Genomic DNA, 23,401 nt, shown 5'->3' on the forward strand with positions numbered 1-23,401 from the left:
GAGGTAGCAAGCATAAAATGGGCGGGACGGGTGGTGGTGAGGGGATAGGATGGCTGCTGGACTAAAGAAGACCGGAAAAGTGGAGAGACAGGAAAAGGAGATCATTGTGGAGGGAGAAGTCTGAGAGAAAGTGAGTACGGGACCAGGTAAAGGGCAATGCAAACAGTGGGGTTGACTAAAATTGTAAAATTCAATGATCACGCCATTGAGTGCAGGGCTACCTAGGAGGAAAATGATGCAGGTTCCTCAAAACGCTCTCAATAAAGGGTCCCAATCCCAAAAGTTGACTGATCATTTCTATCCACGAATGCTGCCTGACTCGCTGTCCCTCCAACATTTCTTTGCTCAAAATTCCAGCATCCTCAGTTCCTGTTTTTCATCAGTTTGAGTTCCTGAGAAATCTGACAAATGATTTCTTTGTTGTTCTCTCTGGATTCTTGCAGGCTGGGTGGGAGAGCAAGATGAGTACTCGCTGCATGGAGGCTGCATTGTCATCCGAGGCACCAAATGGATTGCCAACAACTGGATCAACATCGACCCAGACATCCAGCGTCAACTTCAGTTCCAGCAGGCCATTTCCAGATATGCCAATTATGAAGCTCCCTCAGAGTGGGCTGTCGACACCATCTTTCGGGATCTGCATGTTGAGCTGTGAATCCATTGCAAAATAATGAATGCTATTGAATGCTTCGCTAGGATAAATTACTCTATTTATATTCCACTAACCTCAATCAGGGTTTTGAAAGAAAATAAAATGTCAGGGTTTATTCCTTTAAATTTTAAAAAAATTTTAGACATATAACACGGTAACAGGCCATTTCAGCCCACTAGTCCATGCCACCCAATTTACACCCCATTAACCTACGCTCTTGATACGTTTTGAATGGTGGGAAGAAGCCGGAGCCCCCGGAGAAAACCCATGCGGACATGGGGAGAACGTACAAGCTCCTTTCAGACAGTGCAGGATTTGAACCCTGGCCCGGTCCCAATGACTGGACTGTAAAAGCACTATATGCCAATTTTGGTGCCCAACATTGTACCTTCAGCTTGTGAATGCAATTGCTGGCAAGCTATTTAACCTGTTCCACTTCAGTTGAGTTAGGGCGCACATTTGGAAGCCAGATTAGTGGCTAGTGATTAGGAATAGTTTTGTACTTTTGGTATTGCTTTCCTGCTCAGCTGCGGTGAAAGAGACAGGATAGAGGACTCCTAGTTCTCTTGCCTGAAAATAGGCCTATGTTTATGTGCGATCAGACCCAAATAATATTTTGCTATTTTACAATCTCGATTCCAGCAATTTTGTTTTATTTTGGATTTCCAGAGCCTGGCCTTTTACTGTACTCTTTTTTTTAAATGGCCTTACTTTATTCTTTTGCCAGTCACTGAACCCAGGCAATTACAGAATTCTGACAGGCAAGGGCTCCGCTCTAATCCTTGGTCTATATCATGGTGACAGTGTGGTTAGTGGGTATGACCACCTCAAAACAAGGGAATCTGATCATTTTTCTACACTTCACGTTGATTCCGAAAGCTGTGGAGAAGGGGTGGGGGGGGGTGCACCACTTGAGATTGGGGAAGGAATGAACGTAACGGAGGCCTTTGGTTGTTGAATAGAATGCTTACACCTCCTGTGCTGAGATAAAGAGGTACTTTGAGGGTAAGTGTTGTGCAGCATGGAAAGAGCCCCTTTTGCCCAATTCATCCATGCCAGTCCCATTTGCCTGCATTTGGCTTGTGTTCCTTTAAACCTTCTCTATCCTTGTACCTGTCCAAATATCTTTTAACTGTCATAATTGTACCTGTCTGCACAGCTCCCTTTGGCAGCCTGTTCGATATACACAGCACTCTATGTGGGGAGAAAATTGTCCCTGCAGATCTTTTCTAAATCTTTCCCCTCTTTTAAATCTGTGCCTTCTAGTGTTTGACTCCCCTCACCTGGGAAAAGGCCAGTGTCTATCCACCTTATCTATGACCATCATGAATTTATACACTTGAAGAAAGGAATGCTTGTGTAAGTGCACTTGAGGCTGTGCGTTAGAGGGGATGCTGTTTTTTTTTTGTTTGAGTATAGTCTTGCTGGAATATGCCGTATGTTTTTTGATGCCTCGTCTTAATAGCCCAGAGAGCTAGTAAAACAATATTGTTAAGCTGAACATGACAAGATCCTTACTGATGTGTATAGACATGTTTCAGCAAGGGTCACTGGATGAGGATCAGGACCAGAATCTTGTTAGTTTCTGTTAGTCACTGCCGCCAGCCCCCCCCCCCCCCCCCACCCCCAACTTGACATGCCACTGCCACGAACGGGAGAAGGGTTGTGGTTGCTGCCACGACGTGCAGCTCCAGATCACGGCGATGGCTCAATGCAGGAGTGTGGGAGCAATAGCCGTCTTCTTTACCCATAATCCCCATGCCACTGTAATCGCTCTGCCATCCACCTCGATCGTGGCAGTGACCATACCCACCCTCTCCACCTACTGGATCACAGCAGTGACCTCTCTCCCCCCTGATTGCGGCAGTGGCCTCTCTCCTTTCTGAGGTAGGTCAGGGACCCAGTTGGGTTCTGAACTGGGTTGACTTGGTTAGACCTTTTCAAATTGCCATGTACCTGGGTCTCGAACCATCCAAATTGCTCGGCTAACCCCATTTTACGTGGCAGTTTGAATGGGCCTACTATTTATGAGTGCATCAGATTTCTGTGAATGTTATTTGGATGAAGTGAATGTTATTTGAAATGACATTTATTTGTCTAAAATGTATTTTAATTTAATATGTCAAGGTACAGGTACTTTTAAAAATCTACATGTAGCAAATTTTCAGCGAGTGTCATTTTGTCCGTTGGGTTGGTGGAGGAGAGTAAGATTAATTCTTTCCATTTGTCAAGTTCAAGGTTATTGTCATCTGCTAATACATCTATAACCTGAAAAAACAGCATATCTCTGGATTATAGCGTGTGCATGTGCACACTACACATGCGCACACATTACACCTTGCGCACATACCACTGAAATCCATATCAAAGTAATTTAGAGGTTTCTAGGATTGTTCAACATTTTCACTGCCTGAGGGAAGAAGCTGTTGTCCAGCCTGGCAGTCCTTGTTTTTCTGCTCCTGTACCTCTAAGGTAGTGTCTCAAAGATCCTGCAAGTTGAATGGTAAAAGTCCTCAATGATTCTTTATGCCTTCTTTAAGCACAACTCCTTGTAGTTATTGTCAATAGTTGAAGACCCCATTGTTTCTCTCAGCAGCTTTAATCACCCTCCATACTGACCTCTGATCTGATGCTTTGCAGCTACCATACTACACTATGATGCAGCCATCCAGGGCACTATTGTGTTCCTTGCCCCCCTCAATCTCCTTAGGAAGCGTAGGCACTGCTACGCATTCCTGATTAATGCAGAGGCATTGTGGGTCCAGGATGGGTTGTCCTTTAAATGAATGGCAAGGAATCTTGTGCTTCCCACTCTCTGCAACAGAGCATTGAAAATGTAGTGGGAAGTGGTCCTTCATCCTCCTGGATTCCACAATCATCTCCTTTGTCTTCTCCACATTGAGATTCAGGTTGTTACTCTTGCACCACTGTATAAGCCTTTCAATCTCCTCTGTGTAAGTCGACTCATCATTGTTGCCATTGAGGCCATCTACCGTTGTGTCATCCACAAATTTGTTGATTCTGTTGGAGATGAACCTGGCAGTACTGTCACGAGTTAGCAGTGTGAACAATAGTAGGCTGAGCACTCAGTCCTGAGGTGTGGCAGTGCTCAATGTGATGGAGCTTGAGGTTTTACTGTCAACCTGAACAGACTGTGGTCTTTCAAATAAGAAGTTCAGGATCCAGTTGTAAAGAGGGGTACTGAAACCTAGTGAGGGCAGTTTATCCACCAGTCTCTGAGGTGTGATTGTTCTGAATGCTGAGCTAAAATCAGTGAACAGCCTGGTGTATGAGACATCATTCTTTAGGTGGGTCAGGACCAAATTGAGGATCAGAGCTATTGCATTGTCTGTGGATCGGTTTGGCCAATAGGCACCCTGCATTGGATCTAATGTTACTGGTAGTTGCACATTGATGCACTCCATTACCAGTTACTAAAGCACTTCATGATTATGGAGGTCAATACCACTGGATGGTAGTCATTTCATCCAGCTACTGTCGCTCTCTGGGGTGATGGTGGCTGCCTTGAATCCTGGAGGGTCAGTGGACTGCTGGAGGGAGATAGTGAAGATGTCCATTAGGACCTCAGTCTCTCAACAACCAGCCAGGTATGTTATCTGATCCAACTGCTTTGTGTGGGTTCAAACAGGATTAGATTCTTCTTGCCTCAGCTGTGCCTATGTAGGGTGCCTGCTCCTCAGGGAGGTATGGGCCTTTGGCATCCTCCCTTCCACCTCAAATACACATTCACATCCACAAGAGGACAGTTAGAAGCTGAGAGGGCTGCTCCTGCCACTCTGGGAAAATCTGCTTGAATTATTTCTTTAGTATTGAAAGAACTGATTTGATGGAATTATGAGCTCCTATTGCAGGTGCATGTTTGCTAAGGTCAGAACACTGTTGCTTGGCTTGAATTCTTCTCCCCTTCAGTTCCTTGCATCGTTCTGGGATCAAACTAACCATGACTGAACTTTGAGTTTTCTTTAAACCCATCAACCCACCCAACATTCTCTCGTTTCAAATGGAGCTCAGTAGCTATGCAATCATTCCTCATTTCACAACAGTATTCCACTGCAGAGCAAACCTCAGCAGAGTTGAATCCCGATCTTGTCCTTAACCATGTCCAGAGCCATGGAAAATTGCAAACTTGTTGATTCTCTCCCCATGAGAAACTAAATATATAAGAAAGGAATCTGGAGGCTGGAGCGGTAAATTGGATTAGTAAATATGCAGATGATACTAAAATAGGGGGAATTGTGGATGATGAAGAGGGTTTTCAAAGATTGCAGAGGGATTTAAACTGCTTAGAGGAGTGGGCAGAAAGATGGCAGATGGAGTTTAATGCTGATAAGTGAGTTGCTTCATTTTGGAAATAAAGCAAGACGTGTGGTAACTGGGAGGGCATTGAAGAATGCAGTGGAGCAGAAAGATCTAGGAATAATGGTGCATTTTTCCCCAAAGGTAGGAGCACATGTGGATAGGGTGGTGAAGAAGGCCTTTAGAATGCTTGCCTATATAAATCAGTGCATAGAATATAGGAGTTGGGAAGTAATGATGAAACTGTACATGGCATTGGTGAGGCCAAATTTAGAGAACTGTGTGCAGTTCTGGTCACCGATTTATAGGAAGGATATTAACAAGATAGAGCGAGTGCAGAGATTTACAAAAATGTTGCCTGGGTTTCAACATCTGGAATACAAGGAGAGATTGAGCGAATTAGGTCTTTATTCCTTGGAATGTAGAAGGCTGAGAGGAGATTTGATAGAGGTGTTTAAGATAATGAGAGGGATAGATAGAGTTGATGTGGAAAGGCTTTTCCCATTGAGAGTAGGAGAGATGGACATGAGGTCAAGGGTTGAGAGTTGACGGGCAAAGGTTTAGGAGTAACATGAGGGGGATCTTCTTTACTCAGAGATTGGTTACTGTGTAGAATGGGCTTCCGGGAAAGGTGGTGGAGGCAGGGTCAATTTTGTCGTTTAAGAAAGAGTTGGATAAGTATATGGATGGGAGGGGGATAGAGGGATATGGGCAGAGTGCTGGTAAGTGGGATTAGAGGAGGGTACTTGGATCAGTGCGGACTAGAAGGGCCAAATTGGCCTGTTTTCGTGCTGTAATTGTTATATGGAACATAAGCTTAAAAGACGATCCCAACATTTGCACAACACATTTATTTATACATGTCTTTATTTTACTGTGATGTTTCAACAGCAAAAGTCTATCAGTGGCTGATATAATATTTCTTCAACAGATCTTGAGATATAGTTGGTGAATGAAATCATGGCAGGGGCTTGAGTGGAGGTCAAATATAGCTCCAGCTACTGCCCTAGATGACACCAGTTAGCTTTGCACAACTTAATGCTTACAGATTGTATAATTTTCATGAAATTGAGAGGCTAAAGTTTTTCAAGTTGAGGCAGCTCCAGTTCACAGACTAAAGACATGCTCTGATATACAGACCCTCCATAACATTTGGGACAAAGATACTTTTTTCCTTTATTTGCCCGTGCTCCACAGTTTTAAATTTGTAATCAAACAATTCACGTGATTAAAATACACATTCCAGATTTTATTCAAGGTTATTTGTATGCATTTTGCTTTGACCATGTAGAAATTATAGCGCTTTTATACATAGTCCCCTCATTTCAGAGCACCAGAAAACTTGAGCATAAGTCATGTTTAGTACTTTGTTGCATATCTTTTGCATTCAATGACTGCTTAAAATCTGATGTTCAGCTGCTGAACATCTCTGATGCTCTGCCAGGCCCTATTGCAGCCACTTTCAGTTCCTGTTTGTTTTGGGAGATTGTCCCCTTAAGTTTTTGCTTCAGCATATGGAAGACATGCTCAATTGGATTTAGATCGGGTGGCTGACTTGGCCATTCAAGAATTTTCCAGTGTTTAGCTTTGAAAAAATGCCTTTGTTGCTTTAGCAGTATGTTTGGGATCATTGTCTTGCTGTGGGATGAAGCATTGTCCAATGAGTTTGGAGGCAATTGCTTGAACTTGAGCAGATAAGATGTTTCTATACGCCTAAGAATTCATCTCGCAACTGCCATCAGCAGTTACATCATCAATGAAGATAAGTGTGCCAGTACCTGTGTTAAAGTTTAAAAACAAATTCAAATATAGCTGCACAAATGACTTCTAATCACTTTGCAAAGTTTGAGAATTCCTTTACAGCAAGAAATATTGCCACCAGCAGCTTGTCTCGCTATCTTCTTGGCTTACAAATCATGTCATTTTATCCCTTCAGAGCCCTAGGTTTCTGGCAAATGTGAATAGACTTCTTCATTTAAGTGCATATTCCTTAGAATTCTCTTGGGATTTGTTAATCAGGGACGTGTCCTTTACCCAATGGTTAATAGTCTTTTACTACCTTACCAAATAAGGAGGTCGTTATCAGCTCTGGCTGATAACAGAGAGAAAGGGATCCAGCTTCCCTCTTCCAGTCAACATTTAAAAAAATTTTCTTCATTGTGATAATTCTGTCATCGTCAGTGGAGGTCTTCCTTGGCCTACCAGTCCCTTAGCGATTACTGAGCTCACCAGTAGGCTCTGTTTTTAAAGATGTTACAAACTGCTGATTTTGGTAAATCCTCCTCGGGTTTGGGCGATGTCTCTTACGATTTTTTTTAAGATTCATAATGGCTTCTTTGGATAAGATCTGGAATGTGCACTTTAATCGCATGTGAATTGTTGATCACAAATTTAAAACTGGGGAGCACAGGGGCAAATAAAGGAAATGTGTGTCTTTGTCCCAAACATTATGGAGGGCACTGAATGTAGAATACTCATAGCTTATAATTTATTCAAGAACCTCCCAACATCTTGTCCACCAATCTTACCTCGAGATCTATTGAAGGAATACTGTACCTACCACTGCTGAACTTTGGTGATGGACCATCTCTGTGATATTAGGCCACTCTTGAATTTTTGGGATTGTTCTTTTAAGGTTATGTTTCTTATTTCTGTTTTTTTGGCTCTTTTAAATCTAGACTAGGTCGGTACCAACCTATCTGAGCCTTGTTTGGCCCTGGTCCACAATCCATGTAGGCTTTTCTGCAGATTAGTGATCAAAGGTGTCCTCAGGGGTTTGCGGAGGAGCTAGTGGAGTTGTTCAAGTGAACCGGTACGGACTTGAAGGGCCGACATGGCCTGTTTCCGTGCTGTAAACGGTTATGTGGTTATAACTGTGTTGAATTTACCTCTTTCCCTCTTGGGCAGGTTCACCAACTTGGATGAGCTTGGCTATCCATATCTGTTAATCCTGTGCTTTTCATCTATCTACAATCCTTTGTCCCTTAGCCCTTTTCTGTCCCCAAAACCTTGTTGCTTTTCATTGGAAAGCGAATATGCCTGTTTTCCTCTGGTAGTTCTGAGTCAAAAAGTTGCAACAATCCAGATATTGATCACATTTGTATTATGACAACTGCTGTAGATAGCATGCAACCACTCCTTGCGGTTGTGGCATGCAAACAAAAAAGCATTTGGCAATTTTAATCCTGTATCATATTTGTATAGAAGCACTTAGTTTTGAGGGAAGATATTTGACTTGTTGTCCATGCCAGACCATTGAAAGAGATGCCGAGGATGTTGCTCCATTATTTTTATAGCTAGGTTGTTTCTTCCCCTTTAGATATTTGCAATTTACTCTGTGTAAAATAACTATTAATTTTTTCACATTTGTTCTCATTTTTTTTTCCAAACACCTTGCATCTGTATCATCTGATTAGTGATCCTCTGACCTGTAAAAGCAATTATTCCCAAATAACAAAAACCCTCGTAATTTTGAACACCCGAAAAACCACCTTAACCTTCTTTGCTCTCAGAACAGTCCTAATCTCTCTGTTCATCAACGTGAAACCTTGAAAAAAGCTTAAATTATTTTTTATTGTTTTAAAATATATTTTAAAGCAAATTTAAATTTGATCCTATTTAATGGTAATTTTCCTCACTGTGATGGTTTGTTTATATACTACATCTTAAGAACATCATACTTTTTGTATTTTGAATTGGTTTGTCATGTTTGGCTATTATTTTTAAATATTTTTTTAATATTTATACAGATTCAGCCATTTTTTGATGTTGAATTATTTATTTAAAGTGTGTCATTGCTTTATTCATTTATATTTACTTTGTTTTCTTCAGGATTGTGTTTTGTAGCTGGGAGTCTTCCCCATATCTTCATTACTTAATTGTAGATCTTGCACTTGATTTTCCCCCAAGATTCACTTGGGTTACTCAGGTAACTTGTCAGCTTGTTCTGAATAAGAGTAACAGGTTTCTTGTATGTACTGCATGTGTATTGTATTCTGTCTGCTTATCTCTGTGAGAACTGGTGTGGAATCCTCACTAATGATAATTAAAATAGAAGTTTTAAACAGAAATTGTTTGGATTTTGTGCAACTTATTTTCTCCAATTGCACAAACAATTGCATTTCTTCCTTTGATCCCAAATTCTAGATCTATTCGGTAAACAGCATCATGTACATACTTCATCACTCCAGTTTAACAAAGTAATTCCATACTATCTGCTCCAGGCAACATTTGGTAGATGGATAAGAATAATTTTAGCAACAATCTGGAATAGCATTTCCAATCTGTGCACCTAGGCCATATTTTTATAGTGAATGTAGTCCTGTAGAAATTAAAAAATAAACAAAATGCCCTTTTTCATCCCTCTCCCCATTTTGGATGATATAGTCCTCGATGTGAAACGCTGTAAATCTGAGGTAATCAAACCTCTGCTGCTGATGTCCCAGCTCACAATATCTCACTCACCTTTCACCTTCGTGCTTCCAACTTGTATTGATCCCTGCTTAAATGATGTTTTGCTTTTAAGTTATTTGCCAACAGCATCACCCTCTTGAACCTTCCCATACTATTCAAACCAAAACATTACTTGAGGACCAAAGATCTGACTGTATTATTTTAACAATTTTTTAACTAACTGCAATTGTGAATATTTATTCCTTTTATATTTGATCTTTCTTTTCTCATGCTAATTTAATTTGCACTTATTGTAGAATACTATATGTACCTAGTGTGTATGACAAGAAACCCTCATCTTATCATGTGAATACACATCTTCAAAGTATTGTTTGGCCTTGTCCCTCTCAGTCTCTGCACTACTTCAAATGTGTTCAAGTTCAGGATTCCCCGTTTCTGGCTGGCTGTTCAGCTGCCAAAGACCAAATCACTGGAATTCCTGCCCAAAGATTCCCTGCTTCCCTCATGCCTCCTTTGAGACTTTCCTTAAAATCTTTATCTCTGATCAGGATTTTGGGCTCGTCTTAATTTCTCCTTAATTTACTAAACCAGAAAGCGGGGTGATTTATCCTCACAGAGGATAAAGAACCTCTGGAATTCTATACCCCCCACCGCCCCAGCATTGTTGAGGCTAGTTTATTGGAGGTATTTAAAGGTTTTTTTTAAAATCAATCAGTTATGGGCTACCTGTCTAAAATGAATTAAAGCCTGGGGCAGATCAGCCATGAACATCTGAATAAATAAAGAGAAGATGGAAGGACACAGCGGGTCAGGCAGAAATGCTCAGTCAATGTTTTGGGTCAGGAACCTTTGTCCAGGTCTAGACTTTGAGGGGCCTGGTGGCCTACTCCTGCTCCTATTATGTTCTTTGCAATTGTGGGTGGAAATTGTCTTAATGATAAGTAATATAGTTTGGTTATTGATAAAGACTGAGCATATTTGAACTCAACCTAAGAGTGTTGACTTTATTTGACCTCAGGATTTGACATTAGTGACAAGATGAACTGAGATTCTTGATATTTAGCTATACAGGAGAGAATATGGCATTTGTAGGAATTGAAGCCACTGGAATTAAAGGTTTGTCTCTATTAGACCTGACTGGAGAAGCAAGCATAGTTAGTGCTCGCTGGGTGGCTTGGTACAAGGAATTTGATTCATATGTCGACAGCCTGGGACTGTTTTGCGATGGGGCGATGCTGGCAGAGCTCACACGGAGGAGGGCTCTACTCTTGTGTACTGCTGGGGCTGCAGTGCGGGAGATTTTCAAGATGCTGGCAGAGACGGGGAGCAAAACTGATTATAACAGGGCTGTTGGATGCCTTGAAAAAACATTTGTTCAGGAATCAAATGCCACATTCCAATGCCATGTCTTTCGACAAATCAAACAGAGGGACATAGAAAGCATTGCTCAATTGGTCACATGACTCAGGAAGGCGGCCGAAGGTTGCAATTATGGAGCTGATTTGGAAAACCAGATTCAAGATCAGGTGGTACAAAGTTGTACATCAAACCACTTGAGACGCAAGTTGTTGGAGAAAGATGCAACATTCACACTGGCAAAAGCATTGACAATAGCAGCATCATTTGAAGCACTAGAAACTCAGTTTCAGACGATGAAATTGGATCATCCCCCAGCTGGATGTGATGGCGCAGTTTCTGGTCAAGTTCATAAGATATTTACCACTGCAAGCAAAGGGCAGGAACGTGGTAAACACATTAGTTATTCAGAATGATGTGAATGTTACCGATGTGGCAATATCGGACATTTTGACAAGGATTTGTGCAGTCTGGCCAGGGCTCAAATGTGCAGAAGCTATGGTAGAGACGGCCATTTTGCTAAGAAATGCAAAGCCCCACCCCAGGCAAGAGGTGAACCTGGAAATACAAATAATTGTGGAGGACGAAGGGAGATGAGAGGCGGACATAGGCCGAGGGGCGAACAAAATGTACGTAATGTTGAAAATGGTTCATGTGAATGTGAGCGTACACGTGATGATGTCAAGAAAAACAAACAGACAAGATATGCTTTTGCCATTAACAATAAACATGCAAATGCAAAGGTACAAGTTGTGATTAGAGGTGTGAAGGTTGACATCATGGTGGAATTTGGGAGTGACACCAACATCATAGACAGAAAATTGTGGGAGGAACTAAAAAAGAGAAAGATAAAATATATAACCAGAAGATGTGAGAAAAAGTTGATTCCATACACCTCATCGAAGCTGTTTCAAACAATTGGATGATTTACAGCAGAGGTGCAGGTGGATGTCCAGAGTAATCTTACACCACCTACCACGATGGCAGAGTCTATTGTCATAGAGGAACAAGGGGAACCTCTACTGAGTAGGGAGACGGTGCAGACAATGTGTATATTACGTATAGCCCAGAATGTGAACTCAGTGCAATCCTATATTGATCTAAAGGAGGAATTCCGGTCAGTTTTTGAAGGATATGGAAAACTAAGGAACAGGCAGATCAAACTGAAAATAGATCCAGAGGTCAAGCCAGTAGCACAACCCATGAGAAGGGCATTGTTTGGGCTGAGGGAGAAAGCAGAAGCAAAAGTACATGAACTTACCCAACAAGAAATAATTGAACCAGTGGAGGAACCAACATCTTGGGTCAGCCCAGTCATTGTAGTCCTGAAACCCAATGGGGAGATCAGAATATGTATTGATATGAGGAGAGCAAATGAAGCAGTAGTGAGGGAAAGGCATCCAATTTCTACAGTGGATGAAGTCCTACATGAACTATTAATGAGCAAAGTCTTCTCAAAGTTGGATTTGAAATGGGGCTTCCACCAGCAAGAACTAGAACCAGAGTCAAGAAAAACCACTACATTTGTCACACATTGTGGATTGTTTAATTACAAGTGGTGTAAACATTGCTCCAGAGATCTATCAACATGAAATCCACAAAGCGCTCCAAGGAGTTCCAGGCACAGCTAACATCTCGGATGATATCGTCCACGGTGCCACACATGAGGAACATGATGAGAGTCTTTGACATTAACCCGGTTAAGAGATGCTGGATTGACAGTAAATGCAGACAAATGTTTGCTGGGTGTATCCGAGATGGTGTTCATGGGTCAGAAGCTGACTAGTGAAGGGATCAATCCAACTGAAGATAAAATCAAGGCAGTTGCTGAGGTACGAGAACCAAGGAATGAGACAGAAGTGAGGAGCTTCCTGGGCCTAGTGAACTTTTGTGCCAGGTTCATACTAAATTTAGCAACTATTGCAGAACCACTGAGGAGGCCAACAAGGGAAAATGCTCACTTTGTGTTCGGACCTGACCAAAGGAAGGCATTTTAGAAATTGTAAAGAAGCCGGATGAGTGCACGTACATTGGGATATTTTGATCCAAAGGCTCAGACACAAGTTATAGCTGATACTAGCCCAGCGGGACTAGGAGCAGTCCTAGTTCAGAAGCAAGGGGAACAATGGAGGGTGATTGTATATGCAAGCAAGTCACTTACTGATGTTGAAAGACGTTATTCACAGACAGAGGAGGAGGCCCTGGGACTCATATGGGCCTGCGAACATTTCTATGTTTATCTATGTGGCATAGAGTTCCAACTCTTAACAATCACAGACCACTGGAAGCCATTTATTCTCCGAGATCAAAGCCGTGTGCTAGAATTGAAAGATGGATCCTGAGACAACAACAATATCGCTGCAGGGTGATTTACATAGCAAGGTAAAACAATATTGCCGATTCATTATCAAGGTTGCTGAAAGACAATGGGGTAAAGCACTCAACGCTTGAGATGGAGGCTGAATCATTCATGAGATTCGTTGCAGTGAATGCTACACCACGGGCAGTACAAACTAGGGAGATCGAGGAGGAATCATGTATGGACTGTTAGGTCTGCTTTGTTCATGAATGAGTGAGACAAACACCAGGCTGAGTCGAAATCAGGGTTCTTTGTTCTTTATTACCGGATTGTAACACTTGCGACTAAACATGTTAGTCGGAGAATGCATTCTGCCGTTATCAGCAAAATGGTGATTTTTTATACCCTTGGATATGTGCTTAGAACATCATCATATCATTACTTGTCCAATGACTAAAACTGTTGCTATCCTTTCCCTGCTAGCTTCCTGCCTCTCAATCCATCAATGTCTCTCTTATCTTGTAAGTACAAGGATGCATTCACATCTTGTTACAGCCCTGTACATTCCCATCTCATGATGTTTTACCTAACAGGACCCAGAAATGATCAGATCAACAGCGATGACTAGACCAGCTGTCAAAACAAAACCCATGTGGCTATCAGAGATGAACTGTGCACAGTTGGAAGATGTGAACTCAGGGGAAACCAATTTGTCATTCCCATAGAAAATGAGAGGGAGGATGGTAACACTGGCTCATGAAGGACATTTGAGAGTTGTTGGGACAAAACAAAATCTCCGTACAAAAGTTTGGTGTCCAGGAATGGAAAAAGATGTGGAAAAATATGCGAGATCATGTCATGGGTGTCAGGTGACAAGCAGACCTAACCCATCTGAACCAATATGAACCACCCTGCTACCAGCAGGACCATGGGAGGATATTGCAGTCGACTTCTTGGGCCTGTTCCCAACTGGAGAGTCAATTACGGTGGTTGTTGACGATTATAGCAGATATTATGAGAATGTATGAAATCAACAACAGCAGAAAAGACTATCGCAGCACTGAGAGAGATCTTTGCCAGACATGGCTTACCAGTGACTTTGCATTCAGACAATGGACCTCAATTCATATCAGAGATATTCCGAGAATTCATGAGAACCATTGGTGTGGGGAGGAGTCACGTGATGGAGTAGTGGCTGGACGGTGAACTCCAGCCCTCTCCAGAAAAGTCGGGAAAAACAAAGGAAAACACAAAGGCACAGAAATAAAAGTTACAGAAAAGTGAGTATAAAGGTGGAAAGAAGATGGCGACAAAAAAAGAAAAATCGAAAGCAACGGTAAGAAGAGAGGAAGAGAAGACAAAGGAGGAAAAAGGTGAAGGCCTTACCTGTCCGAAGAGGCCCGCTGCGGAGAGAGAAACCCGCTCCCTCAGGTCGGTAAATAATGGACTACAAAAATGGCTCACAGAGCCGAGTAAAAGTGCGCAACCGCGCATGCGCGATGCGAATGAAAAAAAACACACCGACGGGAGGGGGGACCAGCTGGGGAGTCGATCTCCACAGCCGGCAATGACAGCTGCAGAACACCTGCAGCAAGAAGAGACCACAGAAGACAATAGAAACAAGAAAGAAGAGGAGGAAAGGGCACCAAAGAAACAACAGATGGTCAACCCAGAGGAAGAAGAAGAGGAAGAGTACAGTGAAATAGAAGAAGAAAAGAAAGGCAAGATAAAGGATATACTTGCTCTTATTAAAGGATACATGGAGTCATTTAAAGAATGGCAAACACAGGAATTTAAGGATTTAAGAAAAAGAATAAACAACACAGAAGAGAAAATAAATAAAATGGAGATGACCTTAACAGAAATGGGAAAGAAAATGGACAAGATGGAAGAGCGGGCAGTAGCAGCAGAAATGGAGGTAGAAGACTTAAAAAAGAAATTGGAGAAATCTAATAAAAAAACTAAAGAAACACAAGAACTACTAGCTCAAAAAATAGATACAATGGAAAACCATAACAGAAGAAATAACATAAAGATAGTGGGCCTTAAGGAAGATGAAGAAGGCAAGAATATGAGGGAGTTTATAAAAGAGTGGATCCCTAAGACCCTAGGATGTCCAGAACTACAGCAAGAAATGGAAATAGAAAGGGCACATAGAGTATTGGCCTCTAAACCACAACCACAACAAAAACCAAGATCTATTGTAGTAAAATTCCTAAGATATACTACAAGAGAAAAGGTACTGGAGAAGACAATGGAAAAAGTAAGAGAGGGCAACAAACCACTGGAGTACAAAGGGCAAAAAATCTTCATTTATCCAGATATAAGTTTTGAACTCCTAAAGAAGAGAAAATAGTTCAATACAGCAAAGGCGATTTTATGGAAGAAAGGGTATAAATTTATACTAAAGCATCCAGCGGTATTGAAAATATTTATTCCAGGACAACAAAACAGACTATTCTCGGATCCAGAAGAAGCACGAAAATTTGCAGAACAATTACAAAAATAGACTGAGGGAGGAAGACGGGTAATGAGAGTTAAAATGATCACGATTGATATGTATGCGGGTAAAGAGGTATAAGAGTGAATAGAGACAATGAGCATACATGAATGTATCTGTACTTAGAGGAAAATATAGATAGTATAGACAAGAATTAATAAGGGAAGGTAATGGAATAGAGAGAATAAGGAGGGAATTAAAAGAGTGACCTTTGTGACATATGAAAAGTGAAATCTTTTCTGGGGGAGGCGGGGTGGGGGGAAATAGCGGTCACTGCAAAATCAGTTGACGCTTGCGAGTGGATTCGCAAATCCAAATGGAGAGGGGAGATGTGGTTGTCCGACAAGGGATAAAGGACAACTCAGGAGGTGAAGGGGAGATTGGGGATAAATAAGATAGAAATAGGAGAATAAGGAAAATGTTGGATGTTGTAGGAATGTTGTCTTATAAAGAGTTGAAAATAAGAAAACAGAAATGGAAAAGGAGGAAAGGTAATGATGGAAAAACGGAAAGAGAAGATAAACAAAATATAAAAGGGCTACGCTGAACTATATGTCTTTAAATATTAATGGAATACATAACCAAATTAAAAGGAAGAAACTACTAAATTTAAATGAATAAATGTATTCCATTAGAAAAAATAACATATAGCTTAAGAAATAATATTGAAATATTCGAACAAGTATAGGAGCCTTACATTAAATACAATAGCAAAAACCTACCGGGGACAAACATTACCTAAGTTGATGGAAGGAGAAGGAAAGAAAAGAATGGACTCAGTAGAATTTCTGGTGTAATTTTGTTGAAGGACAACATTGTCTGACTGGCTTAATGCAACCTAGATTGTATACCTAAAATGGATGAGAGGGGGGGGGTGGGGGGGTGCTTTGGGAGGAAAGGGGGGGTGGAGAAAAAGTCACTGTATATGTGTGAAAAAGAAATAGTGTATATCATGGCTAATGTGATTTATGGTGTGAAAAATTAAAAAAAAAAAAGAACCATTGGTGTGCACCACCACAAGGTTACACCAAAGTGGCCATAGGCCAATGGAGAAGTCGAACGTCAGAATCAGTCACTGGAGAAAAGAATGAGAATCGCTCAAGTAGAAGGCAAGGACTGGAAAGAAGCTCTTTTGACCTATGTAGCAGCATACATAGTACCACAGGAAAAAGTCCAGCGGAACTTTTATTTGGAAGAAAGATCAGAACCAAAATACCACTGGTTGCTGACATAGTGAATGACCAGGAGGTGGAAGACCACAATGCTGAAAGAAAAGGGGCAACAAAACTGTATGTGGACATGAAAAGGAATGCCAGACCTTCAGATGTAATACCACGGGATGAGGTACCGGTGAGAAAAGAAAGTTAGAATAAAATGGACAATCCATTTATTTCCCAACCATATATTGTGGTGTCCAGAGAAGGAAATCAGGTGACGGTCCAGTCACCAGAAGATGTTACTTATGACAGAAACACATCATGTGAAAAAAGTATTATTGTCGCGACGCTCCAGTGATGTCGACGCTAGATGAAACCGCAAGAGATAAGAGCCAAGATGTCCGGCTTGATGGACCTGGAATACACCAGCTGGAAAGAGAAATTACTGGAAAGCAGCATCAAGGCGGTAGACAAGTTGAGCAGGACATTATGGTCAGCAGTCCAGAACCGGGCCAGACAATACCAGGAGGTAGACCATGACGACCACCTAGGAGATTTTAAGACTTTATGATGTAATAGCGTGGAGAACTTTGTATTTTATGGTTTGGAAATCTGTGTTTTGTAAATCATCCAGGAAAATGTGTGATTTGGAAATTGAAGCTGATATTGGTGTTGAAAATTAATATCGAAAGTTGACTGTTTTAAAAGTAGTTTAAGCATTATTTATTTATTTGATGATCCTTTTATTTGATAAGGGAGGGATGTCATAATGTTAAATAATAGTTTGGTTATCAACTATAATGCCTTGCAGGATAACATAGATTGGTTATCCATTGCTGGCATGTTGCAGAGGACCATGAGGGAGTAAAAAACAATAATGGTGGAATGAAACAGGATATTTGAACTCAACCTAAGAGTGTTAACTTTATTTGACCCAAAGATTCGACAGAAATAGTTGTTGGAAACAATCCCTTTAGTTGTGACATTCTGACCACATTTATTCAAGGCAAATATTTGCTGATGTGCAGTTACAATTAAATGCGAAATTAGATGGCAGGTAAAATGTGACAATCGTCCATCTGATTGTTCAGAAATGCCGATAATTCGGCCGTGGCTACTTTAAACTTTCTGGGGCTCTGGTTCCCACATAACCTTTAAATAGATGGGGGTCCTGTTCCTGTGCTCTCTTAAAACCCACCGACGGTCTGTTTTCGAACTCCCTTTAGACTTGCTGGATTTGCTGTAAATTTTATAATATGTAAAATATTTAAACAAAAGTGTATTGGAGTATTAATTGGGAGTCATCTCCAATAATTCGAAAAATTGGGCATCAGTCCCACGATGCCAGAAGAACTTTATTTCTAACTTTGTTGACCTGATTTCCTCTGCGGAGCCGGGAATTCTCGCTTAGAAGAAACAACAAAGATTGTAGCAATAAATCCACCAATGGCTGTAACGTTTACTTGGAAAGGCGACTCTTCCGGTTGCATTTTCAGTATCGTGCGGTGTGATTGGCTTGAAATTTACAGGCAGGCTGAGAACAGGGCTGTATCCTCAAACAGCGGCCAGTATGCAATGTGAATGTCTTTCATTGCGTTCACCCATCACAGCCTTGCAAATTGTGGGAGATTTTATCCTCTCAGGTAACCTTTCAATGGCCATGCAATTATAAATGTGGTTTTAATTATTTAGTTAAGCGTGTTCATTGAAAATGTTCCAGACTTGTTTGAACGACGTTTGCACATGTTGCTTGTTCTAATAGCACAAACATTGCACTTGAACTAAACTGTGGTGGGTTGTACTCTCAGCTAAGAAAGTTATAAAATTTGCTCCAGAAATTTGAGCATTCAAGAATCCCCAGGACTGATAGGAGCGACTTAATAGGCTGGGCCTTTTCTTCCTGGTCTTAAGGAGGCTGAGTGTTTTCTTGTCATGAACGCCATAGATAAGTCTCCTTTTTCCCTGGGTAGGAGAATATAAAATTGGAGACCAGAGGTTCAGATGAGAGGGGCCTCATGTTTTCACACATGGTGGTAGGTATATGGAACGATCTGCCAGGAGAAGTGGTAGAGGTAGATATAATTGGCATTAAAAGGATATTTAGACAGGAAAGGTTTAGTGGGTTATGGGCCAAGCACAGGCAAAATTGGACTAGCTCAGGTAGACAACTTGGTTGGCATGGATGAGTTAGGCTTACTTCTGTGTTGTTCTAGAACCCCTTGTTATAAAGTTCCAAGGTAGTGTGGCAAGGTTTGAGGTGCTGTCTTTCAGCTGAGGCAATTGACTAAAGCCTTTACTACATCTCAAGAGGAAGTAATGATGGACAGTTTTATTCCACCATTACTATTTTTTACTCCCTCATGGTCCTCTGCAACATGCCAGCCATTACAATGGATAACCAATCTATATTTTCCTGCAAGGCATTATAGTTGATAACCAAACTATTATTTATCACTATGACATCCCTCTCTTATCAAATAAAAAGATCATCAAATAAATAAATAATGCTTAAACTAGTTTTAAAACAGTCAACTTTCGATATTAATTTCCACTGATGGACTATATTCATCACAGACAGTCCTGGGTTATCTAGTGATGTATTTCTACTGCGTGTGGAAGCTGGCTGTGTTCAAACTAGACGCTACATCTCAAAGAGGAAAATAAAGTTTGAGAAATCTACGGGAGTTTTTTGAGTAGACAAGGAAGAACTGGCGAATGTGATGTTCTTGTATTTTCATAAGACATTTGATAAGGTTCTACAAGGTTAAGCATGTGGAATCAGGTGTAATATACTGGCATAGATGGAAATTGGTTATCAGAAACAAAGCAAAAAGTGAGAATGACTGACTTTCTCAGATTATTAGGATTGGATCAGAATAAGAATTTATCATGAACACGTCACAAAATTTGCTGTTTTATAGCAGCATTACTGTGCAAATATTGGTATAACAACACATTTAAAATAAATAAATAAATTAGTGCAAAAATAAGAGAAAGTGAGAAGGAATCTGTAGTTCGTTGTTCAGAAATTTGATGGGGTGAAGAAGATGTCTTTGTGCTGCTGGGTGTTCATCCTCAGGCTCCTGTACCTCCTTCCTGATGGTAGTAGTGTGAACAGGGTTTGGCTTTGGTGGTGAAGGTCCTTGAGGATAGAGGCTGCTTTCTTAAGATACCAGCTCCTGTAGTTGTGCTCGATGGAGTGGAGATTGATGCCTGTGATAGCGCTGGCTAAATTTACAAATCTGTGGAGCTTCTTCCTGTCCTGTGCATTGGCACATCCATACCAGACAGTGATGCAAATAATTGCAATGCTCTCCATGATATACCTGGAGAAATTTTTAAGTCTTTGGTGACATACTAAATCTCCTCAAACTCCTAAGTATAGCCACTGGCGAGCCTTAGTGACTGCAATGACATGGAGGCCCCAGGACAGATTCTCAGATACCCAGGAACTTGAAGCTCTTAACCCTTTCCACTGTTGACCCCTTGATGAGGACTTGAGACTCAGCTTTTCACAATCTACATTAATAAGTTGACTGAAGGGACCTAATGTATGTCCAAGATTGCTGACGATGCAAAACTAAGTGGGATTGTGAGTACTTAAAAGGATGCAGGAACGCTTCAGTGGGATATGGGCAAGATGGGTCATAGGATAAGAACAAGGCAGGATCAAGCCAGCTTCTTTACTGCTGTTAATTGAACCTCTCGCTAGTAAAAGATGCCTTGCACTGTTTAATTGTATCTTTCTGTTTAACACTCTACCCTCCATAGTTGTTTTATTGTTATCCATGTTTAAATTCTTTCACTCACTCCTGTGATAATTAATTACCAGGCACCTTCCACTACATATCTGTATGCCAAGTTTGTGAAAGGGGTGAGACTGTTGGAGGAGGGAGGGTGATTGAATTCAGACTGGAAAGGATTAGAAACTTTCATAGAACTGCCAACCTAAGTAATGCATGCCAAGTTCCCGATTGATGGAGGGACCATTCCAATGTTTAATAATAGAATAGATGGGAGTGCAGTGCGGCAGGTGGTACTGCTGGATTTCAGCTCCATCACTTGAGCCTGCTCTCTGGTGCACTGTACGTCGAATTTGCACATTCTCCCTGCGACTGGGTTTCCTCTTGCATCTGAAAAATGTGCTGAGAGCATTACTGGCAACTTCAATTTACTCATTAATGGAGGTCAGTGACAAAAGTAAAGGCAGAGTTGATGTTGTAATCAGATCAATTGTGATCTCATTAAATGATGAAACAGAGTCAAAGGACCCAGTAGTCCCTTCATGCTCATTATTCATAGGTTCATTAATGTTCATGTTCAGAAGCGAATCACAAGGAAATTTAGTGAATGGGATTTGGAATGAGAGAGTGTGAGAGCAGGCTGCTTTAAATAGGTGAGTGGTATAAGTGGAGTGGCCATTGTGGGAGTGGGTCAAAGTTAGAGTGGGGTGTTGAGGCTTGGTTCCAGTGGGCCAGATTTAGAGTGGAGCACTGAGGATTTGGCTCACTAAGATGCTTTGGTGTGAGGAGGCAGAGATTACAAGACTTTGGTGAGAGCTGATTATAAATAATTCTTCAACCTTGTATTAGTGCCAAGGGAGAGTAGTTAGAATGGCAACGGGGTTGGTGGAGTGTTCCTTTGAGATGTGGGAACTCTGGGAGATGTCATCTCTGAAAGCATCGAGATTCAGCTCCTACGGACCGTGTTTGGGAACTGGAGCTGCAGCTCGATGACCTTCAGCTCGTACAGGAGAATAAGGAGTTTATCGACAGGACTACAGGGAGGTAGTCACGCCAAAGCTGCAGGAGGCAAGGTGACTGTCAGGAGAGAGAAAGGAAAGGCAAGCAGGCAGATAGTGCAGGGTAGCTCTGTGGCCATTCCCCTCAATAATAAGCATACCGCTTTGGATACTGTTTGGCGAACAACCTCCCAGGGCAAAGCTGCAGTGACCAGGTCTCTGGCACTGTGGCTCAAAAGGGAAGGAGGGAGAAAAGGAGAGCAATGGTGATAGATTCAGTAGTTAGAGGGACACGAAAGAGACACCCAGATGGTTTGTTGCCTCCCAGGAGCCAAGGTCCGTGATCTCTCGAATTGGGTCTGTGGCATCCTGAAAAGGGAGGATGAACAGCCAGAGGACATGGTACATATTGGTATCAGCAACGTAGATAGGGCCAGAAGAGACATTACAGGGAGCTAGGTAGGAAGCTGAAAGACAGGACCTCAAGGGTAGTAATCTCACGATTGGTGCCTGTGCCACAAGCCAGTGAGGGTAAGAAGGGATGATATGACTGAAGAATTGGAGCAGGGGACAGGGGTTCAGATTTCTGGATCATTGGGATCTCTTCGGGGGAAAGCAAAAAGGACTTGTACCTGAACTGGAAGGGGACCAATTCCCTAGTGGAGATGTTTGCTAGAGTGGTCGGGAAGGGTTTTAATTAATTTGGCAGGGGCATGGATAACAGAATGATAGGGCAAAGAATAGAGCAGATGGTGGAGTGTTGATGCAGTGTGTAATGAGATGATGAGGAAGGACAGGCAGTGGAGGGAGCATAAATGCAATCAGTTGGAGTGTTTGAAATGTGTTTATTTCAATGCTAGAAGTATTAGAAATAAGTGGATTTCCAAATGGGTGGATTTTCTCCATGCACTCCGATTTCCTTCCACTGTTCAAAAACATACCGAAGGTTGAAGGCTAATTGGGTGTAATTGGGCGGCATGGGCTCATGGACTGTGCTGTATGTCTAAATTTAAAAATTAAAGAATATGGGAGATGAACTTAGAGCATGGATCAGTACATGGAATTATGCTGTTGTGGGCGTTACTTAACTGACACAAGGACAAGATTGGATGATGCAGGTACCAAAAGGATAGGAAGGGAGGTAAAAGAGTGGGAGTAGCATTATTAGCCAGAGTATCATCACTGCAGAAAGGGAGGATATTGTGGAGGAATTGTCTCCTGAGTCAGTGTGGCTATAAGTCAGAAGCAAAAAGGGAGTGATTGCTTAATTTGGAGTAGTCTATGGCCCCCAAATAGCCTTCGGTACATTGAGGAGCAGATAAGGAGGCAGATTGTGGAATGGTGCAATAATAACAGGCTTGTTGTTATGAGAGACTTCAACTTCCCTAATATTGACTGGGACCTCCTGACTGAGGGATGGACGCAGAATTTGTCAGGTGTGTCCAAGAAGGATTACTGATACAGAATATGGACAAGCCAACTAGAGAAGAGGCCATACTGGATCTCGTACTATGTAATGAACCTGGTCAAGTGACAGATCTTTCAGTGAGGGAGCATTTCAGTGACAGTGACCACAACTCCTGGATCTTTATGATGGTTGTGGTTAAAATGGTAAAGTGTTGAATTGGGGAAGGCTAATTATGATGGGAATAGGCAGGAACTGTAGAGAGTAAAATGGAACAGTCTTCTTGGTGGGTGGGGGGGGGGGGTGGGTGGTGGTGGGGAGAAACACAGAAGTAAGGACATACGCAGTAAATGGGTATGTAGAGTAGAGCGATTGAGGAATGCAGATACATAATTCCCTGAAAGTGGCATCACAGGTAGTTAGTGTTGTAAAGAGAACTTTTGGCATATTGGCCTTCATAAGTCAAAGTACTGAGAACAGGAGATGGGATGTTATGGTAAAGTTGTATCAGACATTGCTGAGGCTAAACTTGGAGTATTGTGTGCAGTTTTCGTCACCTCA

The 23,401-nt window shown here is 41.6% G+C and overlaps 2 protein-coding genes across 11 annotated transcripts in view; both read left to right on the forward strand.

Moving 5' to 3' along the window:
* Positions 1–9,039, forward strand: part of LOC138763350 (transmembrane prolyl 4-hydroxylase-like) — a 74,558-nt gene extending 65,519 nt beyond the window's left edge. Inside the window, exon 9 of one of the 2 annotated variants that reach the window (XM_069937329.1) lies at positions 444–9,039. In XM_069937329.1, the coding sequence (XP_069793430.1) occupies positions 444–655 (212 nt within the window). In that variant the 3' untranslated portion in view covers positions 656–9,039. The remainder of the gene's footprint in view (positions 1–443) is intronic. The other variant, XM_069937330.1, reaches the window with a different exon arrangement.
* A 9,193-nt stretch (positions 9,040–18,232) lies between these two features.
* The window catches only part of wdr6 (WD repeat domain 6), a 38,700-nt gene continuing 33,531 nt past the window's right edge, over positions 18,233–23,401 (forward strand). For all 9 annotated transcript variants that reach the window (XR_011357502.1, XM_069937339.1, XM_069937338.1 and 6 more), the window contains exon 1: positions 18,233–18,337. Coding sequence is in view for 8 of the 9 variants with exons in the window: in XM_069937339.1 (XP_069793440.1) it covers positions 18,265–18,337 (73 nt within the window). In the remaining variant the exon portion in view is untranslated. The remainder of the gene's footprint in view (positions 18,338–23,401) is intronic.

This window comes from Narcine bancroftii, chromosome 5 (assembly GCF_036971445.1).
Source record: "Narcine bancroftii isolate sNarBan1 chromosome 5, sNarBan1.hap1, whole genome shotgun sequence".
Taxonomy (NCBI): Eukaryota; Metazoa; Chordata; class Chondrichthyes; order Torpediniformes; family Narcinidae; genus Narcine; species Narcine bancroftii.